The following is a 25,434-nucleotide window of genomic DNA, read 5'->3' as shown; positions in this document are numbered from 1 at the left end:
TACATTTTTCTCTTCAGTACCCTGTATAAAGACAGGGGTCCTCACCGAAAATTTCTGCAGGGTCAGTCTAGGGGAACACAGTGCGGTTTTGTTTATGCTGATGTAGCTGTGTACTAAGAGGAGTGTATTTATTTTAATGCTGATGTAGCTGTGTACTAAGAGGAGTATGCTTTGTTTTATGCTGAAATGGCGGTGTACCATCAGGTGTATATTCCTGCTTTGAATGCACCATTTAATTTGGGGTTCTGCCACTTCCGTACTGTTCCAGTGACATATGTTTAAATCAACGTCACGCACCCTTATTGACCGTATGAGAAGGACACCTAGGGCTATTAAACCAGATGCATAGCAGTATGTACACCCTCATCCTCTCCCATACTGTATGGCTGAGTTAATTAAGGAGTGAGCGCTCACTTTGAGTAACATCGTTTCCAGTCACTGGGGTGGTCAAGAGGTCTCTGGCACTTTACTCAATTGTTCTGTCCATGGAAAAAATGATCATTGCACATTGAAAAGTGTCTTTGTGGCATTTTTCAGCAACTCATGTATGTGTGTTCATGCGTTCTTTGTGTGTGTGTGTGTGTGTGTGACACATGCAAGTGCATTTATCCTCAATTGTTTCCTTCTGTCCTTGACAGCAAAGAGATCCTCATAAAAGAAGTACAGAAGACTCTAAAGTAAGGATTTAAGCCTGCCTATTGAATGTTTATTTCTCTTCATTTGGAAACCGTGAAACTTGGTTACTCCCCTCAAATCCCAGTCTGACTGAGGTTGTATGTTTGAAAAGTTGCTCTGTGTATTTTTTTTCTAATGGTATTTGCTTGTTTTCCCACATTCTGTGATGGGATCATTTTCTATTAAAAGTGCAAAGTCTCCCATATCCTGCTCCCTCTGCTTACTGTGAGTCCCTGCTCAAGCACTCTGAGCATGCTCAGAAAACCGCCTGTCCCTTCCTGTGACAGTGGACATGTCCCCTTCCACTGGTAAAGACTTAACAAAAATGTCAGCAGAATTATCTGACTGCACGCTATGGTCTTCAGCCGCGCTCAGGCAGCTTTTACCTGCATTCCGTAAAGGACAAATCGCATCCTAAACATATCCGGGGGTACTTGTATTTATAGTTTGCTGCTGAGTGACATTTGCTTAGCAGCTTTAAAAGGAAGCAAATCCCGGGAAGACTGTACTGTAGGTCAGTTGCGACCAGAGCAGGAAGAGCTAAGAAAACGCTTACAGCGGCGCTCTGGTGACAAGCTGCTTTCTAAGCCATCTTTAGTCCTTCAGCTTTTAGCTACAGTAGGTTTGGGCTTGTGTCCGCGGTCACACGATCTTAGCGGTCTTAATATCTTCCGGGATTTGAACATGTACATGATCCAATGGGTGGAGCGAGAATACGGTCCTGGGGACACTCATGGCTGCCTGGGTTTACGCGTGATCTTACTGTTCTTGTCATCTTCTGTATTTAAAAATGTACGTGGGCCAGTGCAGAGAGAGGAGGGTAGTGGGACGCTTATTGCTGCCTGGGCTTGACTCGATTCCTTTCAGCTCCCCATGCCGGTGCATTCCTTCCTCTGAGTATAAGGCAGTTTGAGACTCTGGAAATGACTGAACGTGCGAGTGATTTGAATTTTGGATTTGATTTGAGGATTTTGGATTTTGACACCACCAGCGTGTAAAGGCCATGCATTAATCCATTAGTCCTACTTTACTCATATTTTGAAAACAAAAGATTACTGGCAGTCCTCTGCTGTAGACCCAGAGGAAAAAAACTAGCCCGGGATAAAGTTCCCATCAAACTGACTCATAATGCTGCTAAGGTTTCACTGCTCCCTTTTTGCTATTTGTGTCTATCAGAGGGAAATGCAGGCTTACAACTGTTAAATTTATATTCACTTGCTCCGTGTAGGTTCAATAAATTTCTGCACTCTGGAAATACACCTCATTCATTTACTGTTTTTTTTTTCCACCACTTTCCCATCACCACTTTCCTAAACCTTTTAGCTGCTTCTGCCCTTTCACACATCTGCATTATGCGTACTGATGTCTGATTTTTATGTATGTTTACCCACAGTTCATTTCCCTGTCTTGATTAAAACTTGTAGGGTTTAATAAGGCTCCTGAGCACACTGCAGTCCCTGCACTGAAGGCTGTGTGCAGGTTTTGTGGGGCGATGGGCGGTGTTGAGGCATGTCGAAAGCTGTAACGTGACCCGTTCCTGTCTGTTCCCAGGTTATGGTCATGCAGGAGGGTTCTACCTCCCTGTTCGGCCAGCATATGAAGCTGCCCACCCTCCCCAGCAGCTCCCTGACACTGACCTTCTCTGACGCTAAGAAGAGCAAGTCTTCTCACGGGTCAAAGGTCAGTGGGGATTTCCAGGTACAGCCTTGGACTGAATTAACCCTTGAAGTCATCTCCTCCGAGAGTTCCCACCTCTTCAAAGTCTCAGACTTAATCCCCCTTATTTGGCAAGTTCAGATGGTGAAGGTATTTAACTTGGGGGGTTTTCAGATGTTAAACTTGCGCCAAAGCAGAGTGGGGGTTTTTTGCTGAAAGTGCCGATTTTTGAATTCCACTTTTCTTGGATGTGACCATAAGTGTTGTCATAGTCAAATGGGGATCAGTAAAAAACGCTTCTTTAAGACCTTGGTACTTATATTTTAAGACTTTGTTCACCATTTTTTAAAACATACAGTTGCTAAATAAGCAATGTTTTAGAGCGGAACATGAAAGAAAAATGTGTTTGTGTTTGTGAGTTTTCAGTTCTGTGGTGGTTCTGAATAGTACATGTCTAAAATTGGCATGTTGCTACCATTATGTGTTATTTTTACTCCTAAGTGGTGTCATTTACCTTCAGCTCCGTCAGAATTGCTCATAAGACTGTTCAGGAGAGACCGGGGGTTACAAATGGCCCGGTGCACATGGAAACAGTTTCAAATCCAAACAGGCAGTATATGTGATGGATTACTGACTGGGCAGAGGTCAAACAGACAAAGCTGTTCCCTGCTCAGAAATCCACCATTATCTTTACAAATGTAAAATGGCAATCAATGCATTGTTGTCTTTTCCCCCTTCCGTCGGGTAATAGATTGAAGGGTAAATTTGAGTGTGGTTGGATTTGGCTTTGACTGATTGCGGCGGCAATTTGCCGACCCAGTCTTGTATTTGTGCAGCGCTGCCTTGTTTGTTCTCCAATATTGATTGTCACACGCGAGTTTTTATTACGGAGTGCAGGCTGGATATTTTCCCCCTGCTCATTGTCGGGCTTTTGCTCGTGGCCGCTGTGTTGTGTCTCATGGATGGCGGGATATCGGGAAGTGTTTGTGAGTGCCCTGCAAAGTGCAATGCAAATTTGGACATGCAACAATGGAATGTCTTCTGCCGTTTAGACAGGAGAAAAGAGGAATGTTCTAACAAGCATTAATTGAGCAGTTTAAAATGCTGAGGAATACCTATGAGTCACAGAGTGTCAGATCTGTGCATGTGGTCAGGTGACACAAGCTGAGACTCACACTTGTCTGCTGGTTGGGGAGAATCTCTGGTGGAGCGCACCATGGGGGTGTCTGGGGGACCCCTCTGCAGAGATCTGATGATTTTTAACAGGCAGCATGCAGTACTAATGGGTTTTTCAGAGTTTTGAAACCACCTCCAAAGCAGAGCACATTTTTATATATATATATGTGTATGTACTAGAACTGTTTCCCGTGATGGTGAGATCTTCAGATCTCCAGTAGTGTCCTGGTCAGTGAGGGTGCAGTAGATTAGTCTATAGCATAGAGGGGAGGTGGAGAGCCATGCAAGAAACACAGGGCTGGTTCTGGTCTGGTTCTGGTTCTGGTTCTGATCTATATGCAACCTGTTTGTGAAGCTCTATGGATGGTTTTGTCTTTTGGGTTATAAAGTATCTGTGGCGGTGATGAGACGTTGACCCACCGCTCTGCATTCTGGGTGATAAATGCTGCTGGCGCTGAGGAAAGCGGGAGTCTCTGTGGAGGCCCGCGGCCCGGCCCGTTTTGTCTGTGAGGAAGAATTGGCTTTATGGCGAGAGGTCCTGGGGGTCAGGAGAAGATGACAAAAAAGTTTTTTTTTGAAAAGGTAGTTTAAGCAGGTCGTAACTCGCCCCACGTCTAGACTGCTTAATGGCTTTACTGCATTGATGAAATATTGACAAGGGCAGGCAGGCGTGACCCAAGGACAAACAGCCCGCCATTAAAGAGGGGTGAGATGCACTTGTCTGTCTGCAAGCTGTCCGTCAGCACTGGTTGCCACATTCCCCACACATCTCCGCAGTTCCAAAGTCCTGCTCTTCCAAGGCACGATTTCTCTCCTCCGCCCCACCGGCTCACTGTGGCAGCGGCCTCTCAAGGCTTTCCGTTTCCTGAGCCCGTCCTGCTCGTTTAGCCGCTAGGATGGTATCGATTCGGGAACCCTAATCAAGCCCTCCGCGTGGGTGACCGAGCAAATCCCCTCCCCATGCAACGGTCTTCTCAGCCGAAATCCCACAACCTCCCGTGAAGAGGCGTGCGGTTTAATCCCGGTGAATTTGCTCTTAGGTTTGTGTCTGTGTTCTCCGCTTCGTCTGCTACCTGAGGGACTGAACCGTAGCTTTGATCAACACGCACTCCAGGCTCTGGCCCTGGGGCTCCTCAAATCAATGCTTCTATGATAGCTTCTCGTCCTGTTCTGAGATAATTACAACTGTCTGTGTAATGTGTCAAAGGAACCAATGAAATGTTAGTGTGTGGTTTTTTTTTTCCGTTTGTTAAACCTGAGGTGGCTTTTCTTGATTTAGGTAGTTGTTCTTTTATGTGGTAATCCGCAGTGCTTTTCTCAAGTGCACCACAAAGCCCCTCCTTACTTGTACACAAGCCTTACAAATACATCTTAATTCCCTTTTACTTTCTATTTGTTGCTTAATACTCAGATCTGAATCCTGCATTGATTTTCCCAATTGTCTTGGGAAACCTAACGTTCAACAAAGTACATAAGATACTATATGTCATCAGTTTAGTGGTAGGTTCAGGACTAAAACAGAAAATGAACGCAAGTAAAGGGAGTCCACACACTACTCTGAAGGTCCTGAGTGGTTTTATTTGCATGTACCCACAACATTAACAGCATTTCGTTCCTAACCTGACAAACCCTCTCTAGGGAGGGAAACGATGTCCGTGTTTACATGTGCAAATAGTACCACTTGGGAGCACAGGAGTGGTGTGCAAATTTAAACACCGCAGCCAGAAATGCGTGCGCAGAATTGGATGTGAAATGTGAGCGTGCCTGTTGTAACAGCTTGTGATTTTTACCGTAGGATGGGTCCAGAAGCGGCAGCAGCTCTCTCAACACGAGCAGCGCTAACAGCAGCGGCGGGAGCAGCTCTTCCAAGCTTCACAAGCCTGGGAAAGAGCACAAAGACAAGCCTCCAAAAGACTCGAAAGAGCATGAAAGTGCCTTCAGAGACTCTACCAGGGAACCCGGTAAACCTTCCAAAGACTCCTCCAAGAAACCCAAAGAGAACCAGCCGGTTAGGGACGACCGACCCATTCCTAAGATGGGCTTCAAGGAGCCCAAGGCCCTGTCCAAGGAACACAAGTCTGAGCCCCCGCCTTCTCATGGGGTGGGGCCGGGGGCAGGGGGCTTGCACCATGGCTCCAAGGCTCCTGGGAAAAGGCCGCCTGTCACCGACAGTGAGGACCACGTGACCAAAAAGAGGAAGAAGGGCTTCTCTGAGGCGCCGCCCAAACCCCAGTCTTGCTCGTCTCCCCCACATCATCACTCGGATAAAAAACTGGCGCGGGAGAAATCCCAGACCCGCCCTGGCAAGCTGAAGGCGGACAGCGAGCCGGTGGAGAGGAGGAAGCCCACCGCTCTGCCGCCCTTCCACAATGTCGCGGACCCCAACGACTCGGACGCGGAGGACATGTCCGCCAAATCAGAGGTGAGAGCCGCACCGCAGTGCGGTTATGTTTTCGCTCATTTCAAACAGCTCTGTCACTGGAAGGTCTGCAGACTGAGTTGTCAGCTTAGCAGAGTGGGAAGGAGCAGGGCTCTTAACCAAAAAGGTTGCTGGTTCGATTCCTGGCTGGAGCACTGCTCCTGCACCTTTGGGCAAGGTACCTAACCCGGAATTGCCTTAGTGCATATCCAGCTGTATAAACGGATAACATGTAAAAACTATAACATGTAAGTTGCTGTGGATAAGAGCATCTGCTAAATGTGAATGTAATGTCAAATCAGTCTTTTAGCTTTTGCCTGAATGATTCTAATGCTTGCCATGCCTGCATTGTTAATAAAATACCAGTGATGTTGGCTTCTTTTCAATGTGTAGAAGCCCTATACGTGAATGTTCCTGTGTGACACCCTGAAGCTATCTTTAATGGTCTCAGTTAGTAGCTCTGCTCAGGGATGCTGTGCCTCAGTTTTTTTTTTTTTCCCCCTGTGAGTAGAGCACTCCATTTGGAATCTGTAAGGCGAGCTCAGTCAGGAGTACTTTTATAAAACAACTGTCAAATTATCACCATTAACTGAAAGGACAATAAAGCGGTGCTTGTTGGAATGGAAAAAGCCTGTAGAAGGATTGCAGCCTGTTTAGAGCCCTGACATGAAAACTGTAAAAGCGCCTTAGCACCGTGTTTGTTTTACAGTCATAAGGTGTGTGCTCTTCGGCAGTGAGAAGCAAGCTTTGTGAAGCTGAAACAAAAATGCCGGTCTGAAAGATGAGGGAAATTCAGAATATGGCTATAACAGCATTCTGAGCATCTCTGAACCTGTCTTTATTCCTGTTTTCTAAGCTGCTTAACGGTAATTGGTTGTGTTTATGTGGTCTGTGAAATGCTCCGTCTGTCTCTGCAATGTGCTGTGTTGGGTAGGTCGCTCTTTCTCTCAGTCCACTTGCCCTGTTCTTCAGATGAAACTCACAGAATCTTATCTACGGGAGAGAAGGATGGGGGTGGGGGTAGGGGAAAGGCAAGGGATACAGACTGTTGCCGCCCCTGGTCGTGGGGGCTGACCAGCTTTTTATATCGGGGGTGGTGCTTTCCTCCAAAAGAAGACAGAGATGCCCAGTTTTCTCTACTGCACACATGCTGGTCACTCATTCAGTGACAGGATTTCTGTAATTGATATCTGAGGTATATAGGAGTGCTGTTGAACATGGTTGAGTATGCAGCATTGCTAGGAAAGTTTGAGACACTTGTGTGGGCCACCATCACGCAGTCTGCCCCTCCCCCACAGTCTACTCCCAGCTGAACCCCCGTTGCACTGCATGCATCCATGCAGGCTTGCTTATCATATGCCGAGGGACTATTTTTATGCATGTGAAACACTAATTTTAGTATTTATTTAATATTTTATTCAGATTTCATACTTGAGTTATGGATTTGATTCATTATTGCCTGATGTGAAAGCACCACCCTGTAAGATTTTTTTTTTGTACTTACTGTTACAATACAATACGATATTCTAGCCTGCTGGAAATGGTCCGTGTTCCGACAAGCTTTTAATTTTAATAAGTGTTTAGTAAGTGCCGCACGCACCAACAAAAATTTTAATGGACGTTAATGCAAACAGACATGCATTAACAGATGTCTACAAACACTTAAGTTCCTTGTTAAGTTTTGTTAATAGATTCACAGTGTCAACTACAACAGACCTCTTTTTTTTTTTTTTTTTGAATGCAGTTCCCATTTGATCGCTGAAGTAGCTGTTCATGTGTGGTCTCCCCTGGTGTGAATTCCTGTCATTACAGTACTGTGTTGTTACACGCTAACAGAAGGTGGTTTTGAGTTGACCCAGAAGCATGGTCTTAGCCTACGCTCCCCGCGCACTGAAATGTAACAACAAACGGAGCAGTAACTCAAACCGCCCCTTACAGGTCGGCCCTCCTGCCCGAGGCCTTTACCTGCGGGGTGTGGGTGACTTTGCACAGGCCTGTCTCTCTCACCGACGGCCGTCTCTCAGCTCTCCGCCTTGGCTACTCCTGTGGTGGTGGAAGCCAAAGTGCAGGTTTCTGGATTTGCCGTGAAGAGGGAAACCGCTTGAACCCGCAGAGTCCCAGATAAGGCTCTAGACTACAGACAGAACGACGAGCGGAGCTGTTGCCGAACGGTCTGCGCTCGTTGCTGTGCTCTTACGTGCTAACCTCCTGCGCCGGGGCAGTGCAAAGAGCAGGAGAGGATTTCGGAACCCGCCGCGGGACTCCGTGATGAATCGGTGGCCCTTTTCACAGGGTTGCCAGGTCCTCTCACATTTGCTGCGAGGGCCTGGGGGGGAGGGGGGTGGGGGGGTCAAGGCTTGCACAAAGAGAGAGAGAGAGGGTGTTTTATTAGTCAGAGAGCAGGCAGGGCGATTTATAGTTTTATGGCACTGAAGGAGAATGGGACAGGACGCCATGAATAGCTAAGGATTTCCCTTTAATCTTTGCGCCTGTAAAAGGAAAGGGGGGGGGGGGGCATGCTCACATTTATGACAGAACGCGTTTCATTATCCTCTTTAATTCCCCCGTAGCAATGCCGTGTCGCTGCCTCTGCTTGCTTTTCCCAGCCCACGGTGTGTCCCAGGACGGGGATTATTCCGTCCTCGGGCCGAATCCGGGGAGGAATACGGGCGATTGGCTTTACCCCCAAGCGTGAGTGTCAACTCCGGCGCTGTTAAGATCGCAAAGGCCTCCGGGGGCCTCTTTGTGCAGGCACAAATCTTCCTCCCCCCCTCTCCACACCACCTCCAGTGTTCTCCAGCCCCCAAAACCTCCAACACGAGCCACGGAGCATCGCTGCGGTTTGGTGGTAATCGCACGCCAGGACCGCCCGGGTCCCACCGCTGCTTTCACGAGCTGAAAGCGTCATTTGTGGTGCTCTGCTGTGTGTGCTGTTTGGCCCCTTACAGCTGGATGTTTACTGATTTGCTGAGCAATTCTGGGTTAAGTACCTTGCCCAAGGGCGCAGCAGCATCTCAGTGGGGACTCGAACCAGCAACCTTTTTGGTTACGTCCTGCTCCTTACCATCATGCTGCACTTAACATCAGGAAATTTTGGGGTTGGGTCTCCTGAGTTGGTCTATAAGGCTACTGAATGGATTCCTAGTTACCCTGTCAGGGAAGGAATCTTCCTGGACCAAAATCACGCAGGGCTGGGCGATCACATACAATAGAAGCGGTCTCGTCACAACCACGCGGGCGGCATCCGAAGACACCATGTACCAAAGTGGACTGTTTTGGGCTATTTTAAAACCCTGCGAAAATCTTCTGTCGGTGTGGGAAGGTATGTAAAGGGGGGTAGCCAGGTCAGTCATTGTTTTAGCAGTCGTAGGTGCTCCAGGTCACAGTGTAATGGCCTCACCTGAGACTCAAACCCCCCACCCCTTGGCCTTGTGGTCATGAGCCTGCACACACATGATCCCCCTCCCCCACTCCCTGCAGCTCAGAGCAGCAGTGGAGTGTGAGGGCAGTGGGCCAGCAGCTCTTCCTGGCAGAGTGCTTATTAACTCCACGGCAGAGACCCCGCTCTGATGTCCCTTGCCTCCTGTCTGATTTATTTTCGCCTGCTCCAGCAGGAGGGGAAATGGTGTAGACACAGGTAGACAGCAGGCATAACTTTAAAGACCCCTTCAGATGGTTTTCTAGTTACAGAGTTAGCACAGCGAAGAGCTATGTTTTGCTTCATCCCTTTCGCGTATTTTGTGTGTGTGTGTGTGTGTGCTGCAGAAAGCTCTCCTATTTCCTTGGCCTCTGTTCAAGTGTGTGTTTGTGTTCCGGGTTATTTCACTCCTCTTCGCGGAAGAAACGCCAGCTTGGTTCTATCCTGGTCTGTCTACTGGGTGCCTGCTTAAAGCCTGTAAAGTCAGTATTAGTGCATGGGTGGCATCCTCTCACCAAATGTGTTGACTGTGCTCTGAGTGGCCATCCTGGCAGTTTGAAGTACACGACATTGGTTCCTGAACAGGTGCTGCTGTGAGATATTACCTTACCGGAGAGAGCTGCAGCTAGCTAGCCTACCTGCATATTGTTTGTGGGAACAGAGGAGATAACTAGTGAAATTTTGCAGTTTTTTTTATTTGCCTACAATGCTGCTAGTGAGAAATGGCTTTTTGTTTTTGCTGTTTGTCCCCAGCCCTACTATCTACAAAATCACTTATTTAACAGTTGGGGTCCTGTGGATTGTCTTGAGTCAGGACCTCGACTGGATAAAGTTCATAAAATGAAAGGAAGGGATGGGATGTCTGTGCTTTGCGTTAAGAATTCACTTTAGGGGCCTAGTCTGCAGATAAAGTAGGCGTGCACCCCCCCCCACTTAAAGAAAACTGTTAGCCTAGCGTGCGGCCACATGAAACTTCTTAAATTTCTTGCCGTCTCAAGGATCAGACACTACCAGAGACGGAAGGCCTGGAAATGAATGGGGCTGTTGAAAGAGTCTGTTCTCTGCTTCTTGCTCTGGGTTGTCGGGCAGAAAGGGGCCGCTTGTTTTTAAAGCCGATGGTTGGTGTCTTTCAAGTTGGAGGGCTTTGTCGCTGTGCCGTGGAGGCAGGCTGGCTGTGACCTCCAGACGCAGCTCACCGAAGGCCACCCCTGAGCCGCGCGAGAGGCGGAGTGACTCTCAGGGCCAGAGAGATGAAAAATCACATCCCTCATCGCTTAACATGTGAGGCTTTTTTCACTCTAACCTGGGTCATTCAGCTGTGATGTCATTACTCCCGGCCTCCTTCTATGGAATGTTTAGATGCTAGTGTCATGATTGGGTGACTTGGAGCAGGGGCACCTGTCTCAGTATATACCTGATAGTGGGTACCCCCCCTACTCTGAATAATATTCATACCCCAACACATGACCTGGTGTTATGTCATTTTAAACGGTCTCTAGTTTCTTCCCTCAGTTTCTGTCGATAGCATTTGTTTAGTCTGATAACTAAAGCTTTGCTTGTGGTGGAACCAAGCTCCCTGTTCTTCTGGTCTTAGTCTGTGTGAGTTGGGCCCGTCGGCAGTGTCTGCTGGTTTTAATGAAGGATTCAAAATGTCAATGGCAGTCTACCCCCGGCTCTGGGAAATTAAATTTTTGTTCATGTCACAAGGGGCATTGAACTGTTTACTTTGACACACACTGCCATAAATTCAGACCTGACAAACGGCTATTAATTCCTTTTCTGGCGGTCTGCCCTGCTTATTTACATAAAAATGTCACTGGTGTTAAGTTATGGCCTCCTTCATCTCGGGGTATTGAGGCAGTAACCAGTAGTGACCCCACAATTCTCCTCCGCCGAAGGAAATGCTTCCAGTGTGAAGCGCAGACATAATGACAAAATAGAAAGCGTTACCAGTTAATCTTTAGGGAACTGTCAATCCACCAAAGCCAGTGTCAAGTTGAAAACATGAGTGTTCTTTGCTCTGCTTGTACTTGTGGTCCTGTGATGTAATTGGTAATTGAATCATAGGACAAAATGCTAGCATGCTGAACAGACATTTTGACTCATTTGTTCCCATATAATGCTTGTTTATCTCTAGCGTTGTTCAGCTGATTGCTAGTTTTTTCTGCCGCTTGAACAAGCGCCAAATATAGTGCGTCCTTTGTCAGCCGCTGTACTCGAATGGCCGTGTCTGTTTGGGATGAAGTGGCTTTATCATTAACCTTAAAAAGAGTAATGTAGCGTTTTATAGTTGTAGTGCCACTGGGCTGTTCCTTGCTCCGCAGTGACAGACGGGGCCAGGCCTCCTGAAGTTTCCCTGCTGTCAGTCTTTCTGTCATTCCCGCACGGCACACAAAGGCCAGATTAGCATCTTAGCATTTTTTTTGGGCACCCTCAGTTCTGTGACAAACGCAAAATGTATAGTTTTGGGGCTGCATTAGGTTTTTGCATTTTTTTTTTTTTTAAATGCTTTTATCATTATTATTACTTTTTTTTTGTGTCTGGCCAGGGCTCAGAGAGAGAGAGGGAGAGAGAGAGACTGGTGATTTACGGCAAGGTCTCCTGACCATGTGTTTGATGTCAGCTAGACACCCAGACAGACAAACAGGCCATAAAATGCAAAGGGTGGGGGGAGTGGACATCAAAGATCCCCCCCCCCTTCCCCAGACCCTACAGGCAGGGGCTATAAGTGTTTACCACCCTGCTCTCTGAGATCTTTGGAGCTTCTCACATTTTCCCCCCCCCCCCAGAATACCACCACAGCAGCCCTGCTGTTGGTGTAATTTTGTGTGGTTAAAAAAAACGAAACGGCTTGATTGCCAGGGTTGCAGGTTCGAAAAGCAAAGAAAAGCATTCTCGATGGCTATCTGTTCATGCTGTGCGTTCCTGAAGAGGAAGCTCATGCACACCCCTCCACAGGCTGGTCTTAGTGTTATCAGACTTGGATCAGTTGCATGGTAATCCCCAAAATTTTTATTTATTTTTAAAAGACCTTTGCTTATTCAGGGGAACAGTTTATGTGTGTAGTTTCTTGGCAGCCAGTGTATTAAGGACTGGCTTCGTGAGCAGATAACGTTTTATGCTGGCCTGTCGTATAATAAATCTCTAGCAGTGCATTTTAATTGAAGTCGCTCCGGGAATTCATAGGAAAGTTGAAGACTTTGAGAAGCCCATTGCCCAAGAAGCCCAATCACATTTATGAAGGGGGGTCATCGAAGAGGAATGTAAACAAATTAATTCAAAGATTAACTTTAATAGTTTCTTGTAATTTCTTTTTTGGACCCTCTCCAAGAAAGGATTAACTTAATAGGAGCTCAATGAACTTCTTCGATTGAAGAAAACGTTTATAATCTTTCAACCCTAACTTCAAACGTGATAATAAAATGTAGTTCTTTGGCTCAACTCACCCGCTTGGACTCAGATGTTTGCTGATATAGCTGATTGACAAGAGGTTATAGACGATACAAAAATAATGCCTTACCATGACTGGTATAGGTTCTGTTGGGAACATTCTCTTGGACAGATTGAAATTGCTTCTCGGCCAAATAAACATGTCATCATCTGTGCCTTCAGAGAGGTAGTCTGGCTGCTAAATTGTAGCAACCGGTCCTGTAATTGAAATACAACTTGAGTTTCCCAGGTGTTGCATGAATTAAGCTGTTGGAGTCATTATCTGTGTTGCCTGTGGCCTCTCTGTAAAGAATGCCAGTTTTATTGTCACACACAAAAGGCTATAATTTATGGCAGTTTTATGGTCTTTTTTTTAAAAGAAAATCCTAGCAAATGCAGTTTGAGTGCTAAGACGGGGGATTATTTTAATTGTTGACCAGACAATTTGCATGCATGAGAGTAAATTTCATGCTATGTCTTTGTGCCTAACCCAGATGCCTTTGAGATATAGACACACAATTATTTATATATATATATATATATATATATATATATATATATATATATATATATATATATAAATAAAATCAGCCAAAAGTTTGGACACACTTTTCTTTATTTTTTCCGTTTTCCACATTTTAGAATAATAGTCAACATTAAAAATATGAAACAACACAAATGGAATTATGCAGTGACCAAAAAAGTGTTATAAACAAATTAAGATTTTAGATTCTTCAACACAGCCAAAAATTGGCAGTGTTGAAAAAAAAAAATTCATACAAAATTACACATACACATATATACACGTTAAATTAAAAGCGCATGCCCTCCAAAGCCAAAATGCTATCAAAAAGGCCTGTACATCTCTGCTTACAGAAAACAGGTGGTTCTTTAGACGATGTTCCCTTCAGGCTATTTTTACCCAACATTGCAAATCTCTTCCACATGCTTAACTTCTTAACAATGTTAACAGGATCTATTATCTAATTGATTCATTAAACCTTCTCTAAATAGAGTGCAGAAGATTTTTTATTCACAGTTTGTGACAAGCAGTGAATTAGTAAAACAGAAAATGCCAGTGCTGCAACAGAATTGAAACAAATAATTTTTTCCATAATTTTGTGCTCAACTATCCCCTTAAAATGTGCAGCTGAACATTATAGACACAGTGTCCTGAATATTTATTCGTACCCCTGATTAAAAAGGAAGAAACTGAGTATAAAAGAAAAAACTTACATATCTTTTCTGTATTCTGAAATGAAAGTGATTATTTTTGAAAAATATGACTCTGCTCTGTACAATAATAATTTTTTGTCCAAACTGATTAAATTATCCAATGTTTGTTTTTTCCTATGTTTTTTCCCATTTAATTAGTGGGATGAATAAATATGGATTTGACTGTATATATAATATATATATATATATATATTTGTACATTTTAAAGGAATAACTGAACTGTATATTTCTATGTGAAGGGAATGAAAAAGACCATTGGAAATGTGATCTACTCGGACAAAGTGGTGATACTGGGAGTGTGGCCACGCTGTCTGTGTGATGTGCTGACCATTGAGAGGACAGTTTCTGCATTGCCGCCTTTTCTTGGGGTATTGGAGGGGGGGGGGCGTGCAGTGGGGGTGCAAGGGGACTTCTCTAAACCCACTCGTGCCTGACTGCCAGAGTGGGATTCAGACATTGACTGGACACTGGATTCCGTTGCAGTTCTCCCTGTTGTTAGCACGGCGGCGTTGGGAGAGAGCGCCTGGCGTTTGTGCCGTTTCTGAGGCGAAAGAAAGAGTGAGTGTAGCGGGGCCGTAAATGCCACAGCCCCTGGGAGCCGGCCCTGTAAACCTGTCACGCTGCTCTCCGTAGTGTGGGGGTCCTCTTTCATCTGGGGCCTGCAGTCTGCAAGCAGGCAGCTGGATCAGTGCGCTCCAGCACCAAATCTCATTACATTCTCAATACAGTGTAGGGTTGATGTGACCACTGTCCATCAAGCAGCAGTACAGTACCAGCATTGATTTTTTTTTTTTATGATTTAAGAGGGTTTTTTTGTTTTTTGTTTTTTTACTTTTGTTAGTATGACATTCAGCTCTTTTATGGCCCTGTGCTTTTGTGGAAGGTTGCTCAAATGGTCATGGGCGTGTAAAATAAGATTTAAAAAACATCTGTCATATTTCTCGGGTGCCTTTTCACAGCTCTGAAAGTGTTCATTTATGAGAAATTTCGTTTAAGTTGCACCATAGACACCAGCAGCTGTGTTAATGAATTGAAAACCAATGGTGGAAAGTAAATTGTACACTTAGCTCTTAACCTTCAGTGTCCATTTGCTTAGGATAGACAGCATTCTGTGTGGTAAGATGTTGTTTTTTTTTTTTTTTTTTTTTTTTGCTTTGAGTTGTAATTGCACGAGCCAGGTGATTCCAGCGTCTCACCGAAATCACAGCTCAGTGTCCTCAGGGAGCAGGGCCACACAGGCCACATCACGCCTTCTGCTTTTAAAGTGTTTCAAATGATGACAAATGGTCAGCCCGGTTCAGATGCGTGTTGTAAATCTCGAGATTCCAGACAATTAATCTACATTTCGAAATGCCCGAGGAGAGCCCCTTGACAAGGCCGCGGAGAGGAGCTCAATCTAAAAAAAAAAAAAAAAAAAACCCAAGTCTCTGAGACCACCAGATCATACTTGTATATCAGCAGGGTGTCGCTTAGCGCATCAGTCTATTATTGTACTGGTTTTTCTGCTTTTAAGCAGTGCTTTTGCAGGCAGGCGCAGTAAAAGAGCTACAGCTCTGGAAAGTCCAGATGTGGCTGGTCTGGAGGAGAAAGGAGGGGCGGGGCTATGTTGGGGGGGGAATGGCACAGTGTGAACTCCACCCCCTGGTCCTGTAAATCCTCATAAATCAGCCTTCATTAGGAGGGAAACAGGGGCCTGATTTATGGAGGGAAGCAACTGCTAAGACCATCAAAGCCGTCCGCGTGGAAGAGAGGGCCCGAGATAACGGCCTCGGTTTATGATCCGGGGAAATTTTTACCTTTTTCTAGGACACTGTTAAATGGCGTACGATCATTGTTTGTCACCGGCCCTCATTGGGATGATTTAGGTCAGCTTTATGGTCCATCCCCCACCCCCCTACCCCTCCAATTCCCATTCCCAGTGGAGCCATCCCATTTCCCATTCAGCTGCCGGAATATTCCAGCACTCAGCTGAGTGTTCTACACCTTAGAACAGTGAGATGTGTGAGCAACATGTTTTGAATATGGATAATGGATAATATGTTTTGAATAATAATAGGATAATACATGCTGCTTATTGGATAGATGGAGGGTTTTAGGAACATGAAGGGAAGCTAACCTGGTAAACTGTGGAATTCTTGCCAAGCTGAGGGTTGTTCATTAGCTGGGGTTGCAGGTGATTGGGCCCCAGAAGTGATACTGTTTGGTCATATTGGAAGTACAGAAGTTTTGCCTGGCAACTTCCAGAAGCGTATGCTATGGTGGGTGTGTGAAGAGTTCTCTGCCGCTGGAAGGGAGAGTTGTGGTGTTGAGCATGTGCAGTTGGTGGTAAAGGAGCGTGTTGAACCCCCCCCCCCCCTTCTCATTCCCTAATTTCTCCTTATGTCCCCTCCGGGTTGCTGTGTTCCAGTCCGAGCAACCGAGTCCGGCGAGCTCCAGTTCCAGCTCCAGCTCCGGATTCGCCCCCACCCGCAAACGACAAGGTACCGCCCGTCCGGAGGGTCTCTCCCTGTGTGGTCATACACTCAGCCCTGCCCTATCCGTATACTACACTCTGTAGCGCATATACACTCCAGTCTATACTGTCTGTATATACTCCCCCCGTGTATGCTCCACTCTGTACTGTCTCTGTATGCTTTGCACTGTCCTGTCTGTGCATGTTTTTCTCTGTACTGTCTCTGGTCTCACCTTGCTGATGCCAAAACTTGTCTTCCAGTATTACAGTCTTCTAGTTTGGCTGATCTTTATGGTGCTACAGCTATCATATGGTCACGGTGAGATTTATGACTAGCAACTTGTACTACTGTGTAATGAGCGGAGGAAGGTTTATTATTGAAGGAAACGGTCCTCGGTCTGTTCAGATGGCAGCAGTGTGAGGCCGGTACAGAAACGCTACGCGTTTAGCCAGCCCAGAGCAGTTCAGATCGCCGCATGTGAAATTACTGGGATCCGATGTGCAGGAGGTACACACGCAGTCGTGTTCCGTCTTGGAAATGGTCCAGTGCAACTGATGGTTTTATCAGAGTAATCCCTCCAAAGCACAGATGTGTGAATATTTTCGCAGCGCTTAAGTGCGTTTTGGCAGATCTGTCCCAAGTCTGTTTAAAAGAAAGCGGTTCACAGGCAAGCAGCCGCCACGTCTAATGCATCGCAGATTATCTTCAGCAAGGCAGAGAAGGCATTTTTTGAATCCTAATACGCAGTTTCCTCTTAAATCGTACTGTTGGGGTTTTAACACGCTGTATACTGTCATGTTACACACTGAACTGTGGTGGAATGCTGTGTTGGTGCGCGTTAGAAAACGCGCATTAATAGCCGGGGTTTATGGAAGTGTGCTGTTTATGGGGGCCAGTGCCTGGTAGAAGACCATAAACTGTTGTGCTCTGTTTTGTTTCATGGACGCAGTGCCTGACTCCGTCTGCAGGAAGGTGGTGGCTGTTTCCGCGACAGCCCACACAGGTAACCGGTTCCACCCTGCCCGCTGCCGCCATCACTGCTGCCTCTCCACAGAGCCGTGCGTCCGAAACGACGCGGTCTTAGCGCTAACGCTCTACGCCGGCTGCATCTGCCGTCTGTAAACAGACATTTTCATCGGTTACCCTGGACCATTTGTAGATCCACAGATGTGGGCGGCATGCTGGAGTTTTAATCACTGTAAATGGTATTTGCGTTTGGTGCTCAGATGGGAAGTTTACAGTCTGCTCAGTAATTGCTCCCCCCCGCTATTGATTTTTGAAGCTCTCCATGGAGATTTATAGGCATTGTCTTGTCCTACTCCTCTCTCAGTGGCGTGCTTCAAGGATGGCCTGTTTATGCACGCTGTATCGCTGCATGGTTGAGCGATTCAGGGCCGTGAAGGCAGAAACGAGCCAAGTTAAAATGTGTTACATCAGTGCCGTTGATCACTGTGAGATGGGTCATGTACCAGGAGCAATTAGCACATCTGCCTGGGAGTGAGGTGATTGAAAGAGGCAGTATTTTTTGAATTGGGGAAATAAATGCCATTAGAAGAGCTCTGGTCTCACTCTATCCTCGTTGTTTCTCTCTCTCTCTCTCTCTCTCTCTCTCTCTCAGTTCTGGGCCCACTGCGGTCCATAATACAGGATCTCCACTCAGACGATAATGAGGAAGAGTCTGAGGAGGATGATGACAACGAGGCAGACTCTGACCTGGAGCGGCCACTGCACACACATCTTACTCACCGACACCGCAGGTCAGTACTGAGCCCTGTCTCTGAGTGAGGTCCGGTGGCCCTGTAAGTTTGTACCGGACCTTATCATTGGATGCTAACCACCAGACCTCCATATTCTGGCTGATCCAGTCAGTGTTCTTCCTTTGTCAACATGATGTTGTGGAAGACAAAAATAAAAACCAGTGTGTAACATTCCACTGTAAACAAATGATTTTAATGGAGATTTTCTCAATTAGAGTCGATGTTCCTCTCATATGATTGAGTACCAATCATCAGAATGTTGTTTTTGTTTCTTTACTTATTGGCCAGACGCTCAAATTCCGAGAGAGGGTTGGCTGCCAGATATAATTTTAGACAGTTTAATCATAAGTTAAATCTGTTTGTTTACCGAAGTTGGCTTCTTGAATATATTAAAGACACATTTAGTGGAATGAGCGTTCATGCAGTGGCCTTGTGGGTATATGATCGTGCCTAAATGACTTGTTCTAAAAGCAGAGCTGAGTGCTTGAGGACTAGACTTCATTTCTGTTAACACTCGCACGTTAATCACTTCCCACTTGATCAAAAGACGAAACAGACCAAGTAGCTTAGCCTGATGAACTTGTCTACAGTACATGGTAACACAAAGCCACTGAAATTTATTCCCCAGTCATTTTGCGGCGTCTCATGAAATGTGGGCTGCGAATTATAAATGATTTATTTTTTTTGCAGTCACACAACATGGTGTCTTTGGGGTCAGAACTGTAAATGGAGTGACATGCAGCTATGAGAGTTATTCAGATGAAGGTTTCCTGCATCCAATATACATGCCCCACCAGGGTCTCTGTGGATTTATTTGTTATATTGAGTCCTCCCTATCCGTTTCAGTGCAGTGTGACTGTGTTTTTACATAAGGTCAAAGTTTGCTGTCATTACATTAACCATTCGGTCTGGAACGTGAAATGTGAGCAAGAGTGTCGCTCTCCTGTGTTCACAGGAACTGCAATATCCCATTATGTCTCACTAGAACCTATAGAGTAGTAGTTCTGATCCTAAAGCTTGGGCAGCAGACTTGGGGGCAAGACTTGTAACCGAGAGGTTGTCGGTTCATTTCCCCACTGGGGCACTGCTGCTGTACCCTTGGGCAAGGTACTTAACCCAGAATTGCCATAGTAGATATCTAGCTGTATAAATGGATAGCATTGTAAAAAAAAAAAAAAACTAACTGATGTGAGCCGTTCTGGATAAGAGCGTCTGCTAAATGCCAGTAATGTTATGTAATGTAAATGAAATTCACTGAATGCACCAGAGGGTTTTGGGGTGTAGATTGTCACTGTATTGTAAGTGTGGGGGAAAAGCCTACGGTGAAGCTCAGAATCCAGCTGGATATACCAGTGTGCTGTATCCCTGGACCCTGTAATCATTATATAAATGGCTTCTTCCCCAGAAGGCCCACTGGCTTGACTGTGTTCCCATTGAGCCAGCCTAGTCTTTGCAAATTTGTCTTCAGAGAACATTACAATGGTTTACCAAGTGCTGTGGTGAGGTTGTAAGAGATGTTTTGTTCAAAGTGGGGAGAGAACCCCCAGTTGAAAAGTCCTTGGGTCAAACTCAAGCTCTCATTTTGTTTTTTTGTTTTTTTCATTTTATTTATTAATTGTTGTTTTGTTTTTTGTTTTTTTTTTTTTGCTCCTGCAGGGTGAGTCTGAGTGACGGCAGCGACAGTGAGAACAGCTCCGCCTCCTCACCCCCACCTCGAAACGATCCCCCACCTTTGCTGAAGACGAGCAATAATCAGGTCGGGCCCCCCCGCCGGCATTGTGTCTCCCCCCACTCCCCCCTCCCCCCTCCAGTGCCCCCACAAACATGTCTGTGGCTGTGGGGTGATGGCATTGGAGCTGACAGGCTCTGTAATCAGCCTCCTCTCAGTTCTCTCAGACACAGGGCATGTGGAATGGAGGGAGGAACGCTGGTTTATCATTGATATGTGGAACAAATGCTCCAGTTGGGTTTCGTTTACCGTCACTCTGACGTCTCATTATGCAATTGAACACAGCTGCATGTCACATGCAATTAGGCACTGGACACAGCGTCTAGAAAATCTGTTGGAGTGCTTTATTAGCATTAAAAAAAGTCCCAATATGCATACGCTTTATCTGTGACTGTGTTTGTTTACAATTACTGGTAGGAAAACATGTCAGTTTGCATCAGTTGTACTGTGGGTGATTGCTCAATTTTTTTTCCTGTTCCCACAGATACTAGAAGTAAAAAGCCCAATAAAGCAGATGAAGCCAGAGAAAACAATTAAAAACATTGATTGTGACAAGGTAGGCTGGTATGTTCTTGATCTAAACACCAGGAACATCACATTAAAACAAAGATTCTATTCTGAACATTGCAGTGGATAATTGGTGAAAGACTGATTTGTTTTTCTTCAAAGGACTTTCATTTGAAATTTTCAAGGGAAGATGATACTGTCATGGTAGATTTGAAAGCATGTGCTAGTGAAATTTAAAGCTGGACCCTTGCAGGCAGTTATAGGTGAACGACAGTTTGAGTCTGTCATGTGATTGGCTGGGTTCTGTGTTGCAGGCCTACCTGGATGAGCTTGTGGAACTGCACCGGCGACTGATGGCACTGAGAGAAAGGCACATTCTACAGCAGGTAGGAGAGAGAGGGAGGGGACAGGTTCTACAGCAGGTAGGAGAGAGAGGGAGGGACATGTTCTACAGCAGGTAGGAGAGAGAGGGAGGGAGGGACGCGTTCTACAGCAGGTAGGAGAGAGAGGGAGGGACATTCTACAGCAGGTAGGAGAGAGAGGTAGAGAGAGAGAGAGATGCAGTCTACAGTGCAGAGATGCTGGATTGGTTTTTCCTCAATAGGCAGCATTAATGCACGCCCCTACCTTTGAGTCCAGTGATAACCATGAACCTCACACAAAAAATATGGAGGCCACTGTGTGGTTTTATGATGAAGCCATTGAGCTCACTGGTCTGGTCCCCAGGTCTAAGTTACCAAGTGCAGGGGTCTACTCATGTAAACTGTAAATGGGAGAAGAGAGGAAGCAGGCCCAGCAGATGCACTTGGTCTGGTTAAACAGGCATGCATGGAAAATGAATTTCTATCACATCGTCCCCATAGAATACCTATATATCCATCTTACCATCCTGGAGTCTCTAACCATGAAAGTTCTCATTTATCCAAACCATTGAAGGTTAACTGTATCTTATGCTCTTGTTTGTGTACAGACAGTGAAAGGAAATTCCTTACTGTAAAGTGAATGGGTTTCCACCCTGGAATGCAGGCGGTTTGAACATCAGTGTTCCATTGGTACATTATTCCTTGATACGTTATGGAGAGCAGTAATCAGCATTGCGTCACCATTGTGGAGGATTGTAGTGCGTTTGTCACGGAGAGTTTGGCGGCACGCCTTACTTGTGCAGAATCAGGCCTCCAGCACATGGCCAAGGTCACTGCAGACACATCACCAAGCTTTACTCCACGCCCAGTGTGAATGTAGGGAACAGTGGAGGAAACCCCTCATCCCCTCACTAGCTTACAGAAATGTTCCACATCCTGGTCCATGAAAGATGGAAGCCATTAACTTTAGGCGTTGTTTTTTTTTTTTTTTCTTTGGAAATTGGAAAATTAGCTTATGTCATTGAGAAGGCTTTCATGTTGATTACTTCTCACAATAAAATGGTTTTGTACAAAATGTGAAAGGAGAGATGAGCAGTATTCATTTCCCTCAGACATACACTCAGTGAAGCACAAATGTATGCAAACAAGGGCACCCCCCCCCCCCAATCCCTACTGAATAAGCCCATGATAAAAAAAAGTCCCAGTCTTAACATGGTTTTATTGCCCTGACTGTAAACCTTGGTCGTGGAAGCATATGACTTCTATCTTCAATGTCAAAACAGGCCTCTGGGTCTCCTTGTGTTTTTGGCCCGATTTCAGGATGTAGGGGGGGAAAAATGTTTTCCACATGGACCCCGGCTTTGTAGTGTGAAACCGGCCAATCAGGTCAGGTCCTATTACCGCGAGAGGGCTTCATCAACACAGACATGCTGGAGTCCTGCTAATCACTGATATGATTTACTTTCAGTATGGAGGAGAAATGTAACCAATAGCAGGTTTGTGGGGGGGGGGCGCTTCTGAAGTGCATCTCTGCAGCGAGTGGCATCTGATCCATAGCGTAGGGGGACTCGGCGTTCCGCTCAGGGTCTCATAAAACCCAATACCCGCCTTTCTCAACACTTCACCCAAAATTTGTTTTTAATTAGATGTTTTTTTGCGCGCCGTCCAACAGCACGTGTCTGATATCAGGCTCGCTCAGCGATCCCTCACAGAGAGCGCGAGCGTTGGGGATTCGCTCAGACGCTCAGCGATCCCTCACAGAGAGCGCGAGCATTCAGATTCACTCAGACGCTCGGCGATCCCTCACAGAGAGCGCGAGCATTCAGATTCGCTCAGACGCTCGGCGATCCCTCACAGAGAGCGCGAGCGTTGGGGATTCGCTCAGACGCTCAGCGATCCCTCACAGAGAGCGCGAGCATTCAGATTCGCTCAGACGCTCAGCGATCCCTCACAGAGAGCGCGAGCATTCAGATTCGCTCAGACGCTCAGCAATCCCTCACAGAGAGCGCGAGCATTCAGATTCGCTCAGACGCTCAGCGATCCCTCACAGACAGCGCAAGCATTCAGATTCCCTCAGACGCTCGGCGATCCCTCACAGACAGCGCTAGCATTCAGATTCGCTCAGACGCTCGCCGATCCTTCACAGACAGCGCTAGCATTCAGATTCGCTCAGACGCTCGGCAATCCCTCACAGACGGCGTGAGCGTTGGGGATTCGCTCAGACACTCAGCGATCCCTCACAGACAGCGTGAGTGTTGGGGATTCGCTCAGACGCTCGGCGATCCCTCACAGCGAGTGCGAGCGTTGGGGATTCGCTCAGACGCTCGGTGATCCCTCACAGACAGCGTGAGCGTTGGGGATTCGCTCAGACGCTCGGTGATCCCTCACAGACAGCGCGAGCTTTGGGGATTCGCTCAGACGCTCGGCGATCCCTCACAGACAGCGCGAGCTTTGGGGATTCGCTCAGACGCTCGGTGATCCCTCACAGACAGCGCAAGCTTTGGGGATTCGCTCAGATGCGAAAGGGGCTCCCCGGTCCCTCCGCCGAGACGTGCCACATGTAAACAGTTCCTCTTTGTTTAAAGAAGAGCGTGCGGATGCTGCTGAACTCCTGCTCCGTTTTACATAAATGGGAAAATCTTGCCGGTTTCAGAGTTCCATAAAAGGCCAGCAAGCCCACGGGCCTCAGGGTTAATACTGAGTGGTGCTGTGCTGTGGTGGGGAGGGAGTGGAGTCTGTACACAGGGTTACATGTTTGATCTCCAGGTGGGCTTAAGTGAACATTGAGCTTCATAAATGTGATGAAGATAAATAAAGGTACTGTGTAAGCACCATGCAGGTTGCCCTGGAGAAGGGCAAAGGCTAAGCAGACCGTTCATGCTGATTGTGCTTTTTTTTTTTCTTTCTTTCTTTCAGATAGTCAACCTCATAGAAGAAACTGGACATTTTCACATCACGAACACCACCTTTGACTTTGACCTGTGCTCACTGGACAGGACCACGGTGCGCAAACTGCAGAGTTATCTGGAGACTTCTGGAACATCCTGAGGATCTGGGCAGCTGGCTGCCGCTAAGAGGACGACAACCACGCCCGCAGAGGGGGGGGGGTATAAAATTTTTTTTTTACTTGAAATTATGCAGCAAAACAAATGACCTGCCAAGTCTCGAGAATCCTCCTCTCTCAGCTTCATCTCCTGCAAGCCGGATGCGTCTCTCTCTGTCCAAGAGCTGGCCACGGTGGAGAGGAGGGAAAGTGCTGCAAACCTTGGATATCATTCCTGTTGGCCCACAGCTCACCTGGAAAGCCTTGAAGACAAAACAAACAAAAAAAAAACCAACAACAACAAAAAAAAAAAAAAAACTTCACAAAAACCATGGGAAAACGAAGACCTTTGCTCTTAATGAATGTGCATATTGTTACCATGTCTGTGCGATAATTGCGTACTTTGTGAAGAATGCATGTTTAACACTGCCTTACTACATTGTCCGTCTATTTATTGAGTTTCAGGTCTGGGGATCTTGTGTAGGAAAGAACAGTATGGTGTCCGTACAAGCACTTCAGGAACAGGCATGTGGGGCTGTATTATGGGAGCACCATGCACGAGGTCACCTTTTGGTATGCAGAGCTTTCATTCCTCTGTGTACAAGAATTCAGATAAAGGATGGGAAGACACTATGTGAAGACCTATGTGAAGACAAGGGTGCATTATGAAAGAGATTTACAAGCATGTTGTGAGCATATGAATTGAAAGCAAATTGAATTGTAAAAAAAAAAATTAAAAAGGTTCTATTCTTGGTACAAAAATATAAATTTTTTAATTAGATGATGAAAATGCCAATATTGATTTCAAAGACGGGTGGCATATTTTATGTTTCGTGCACTAGTTTCAGTTTGATGAGATCGGGGCAGGCTTAAATGTTCATGTGCTGAAGTGCAGAGATGAGAGGGAGTGGATTGGTTGGTAGTCATGTGACCACATCCCATTGGCCAGAGCCAGGCTTGCGCTGAGAAAGGAAAAACCTACGCATTCTGGGACTGGTGGGATTAATGTATTCTTACAAATGTAAGACATTTTGTAGAAAAAAAAATTGTACTTTTTGAACCTGTTTAACCTTATTTATTTTGTGGGGGGGGGGGGGGGGGGGGGGGCTTCAGTTGCCAAACCCAAGTTCCGAATTCCTTTCTTCTGCGTGGAGGGGAAACGCCATCCTCCCCCCTCCTTTTTGTGGAGGTGGAAAACTCTTCTGTTGTTAATCTACGAAACCTAAGTTAATTTGGCTTGTTTTTCCAAGCAGGAAGCCCTGTGGTATTCCTGCGAGCGTGATGAGGGCAGAAGGCACAGCTGAGCTCGTGTTTGCGTGAAAGCAAAGCAGTTCCTGTCCTCCGTGTCACTGTGCGTGTTAGAGACACAGCAGGTCAGTCTGTAAGGGGTACAGACATGACCAAAACGGGCAACTGAGAGGAAGATCGTTACTGGCACTGTGTGTAATTTGTGTACGAGTTTTTTTTGAACATGCCTTTTTTTGTATTTTTTGTTCCAGTGTGTGTTGAAAAATATGGCTCATTCTATCATTTTCCCCCCTGTCCCATTTCTCAGCCCAAAGATTTTTTTTATA

At 46.1% G+C, this 25,434-nt stretch overlaps 1 protein-coding gene across 2 annotated transcripts in view; it reads left to right on the top strand.

Moving 5' to 3' along the window:
• Positions 1 to 23,953, top strand: part of mllt3 (MLLT3 super elongation complex subunit) — a 55,293-nt gene extending 31,340 nt beyond the window's left edge. Inside the window, exons 5-14 of one of the 2 annotated variants that reach the window (XM_036551553.1) lie at positions 639 to 677; positions 2,227 to 2,355; positions 5,303 to 5,929; positions 16,417 to 16,489; positions 17,412 to 17,465; positions 18,081 to 18,219; positions 19,876 to 19,975; positions 20,433 to 20,504; positions 20,770 to 20,841; positions 23,734 to 23,953. In XM_036551553.1, coding sequence (XP_036407446.1) covers positions 639 to 677; positions 2,227 to 2,355; positions 5,303 to 5,929; positions 16,417 to 16,489; positions 17,412 to 17,465; positions 18,081 to 18,219; positions 19,876 to 19,975; positions 20,433 to 20,504; positions 20,770 to 20,841; positions 23,734 to 23,865 — 1,437 coding nt within the window. In that variant the 3' untranslated portion in view covers positions 23,866 to 23,953. The remainder of the gene's footprint in view (positions 1 to 638; positions 678 to 2,226; positions 2,356 to 5,302; positions 5,930 to 16,416; positions 16,490 to 17,411; positions 17,466 to 18,080; positions 18,220 to 19,875; positions 19,976 to 20,432; positions 20,505 to 20,769; positions 20,842 to 23,733) is intronic. The other variant, XM_036551554.1, reaches the window with a different exon arrangement.
• Positions 23,954 to 25,434: the final 1,481 nt, after the last annotated feature.

This window comes from Megalops cyprinoides, chromosome 18, assembly GCF_013368585.1.
Source record: "Megalops cyprinoides isolate fMegCyp1 chromosome 18, fMegCyp1.pri, whole genome shotgun sequence".
NCBI classification, from domain to species: Eukaryota; Metazoa; Chordata; class Actinopteri; order Elopiformes; family Megalopidae; genus Megalops; species Megalops cyprinoides.
Note: the sequence above shows the minus strand (reverse complement) of the source record. Positions and strands in the feature narration are given on the sequence as shown.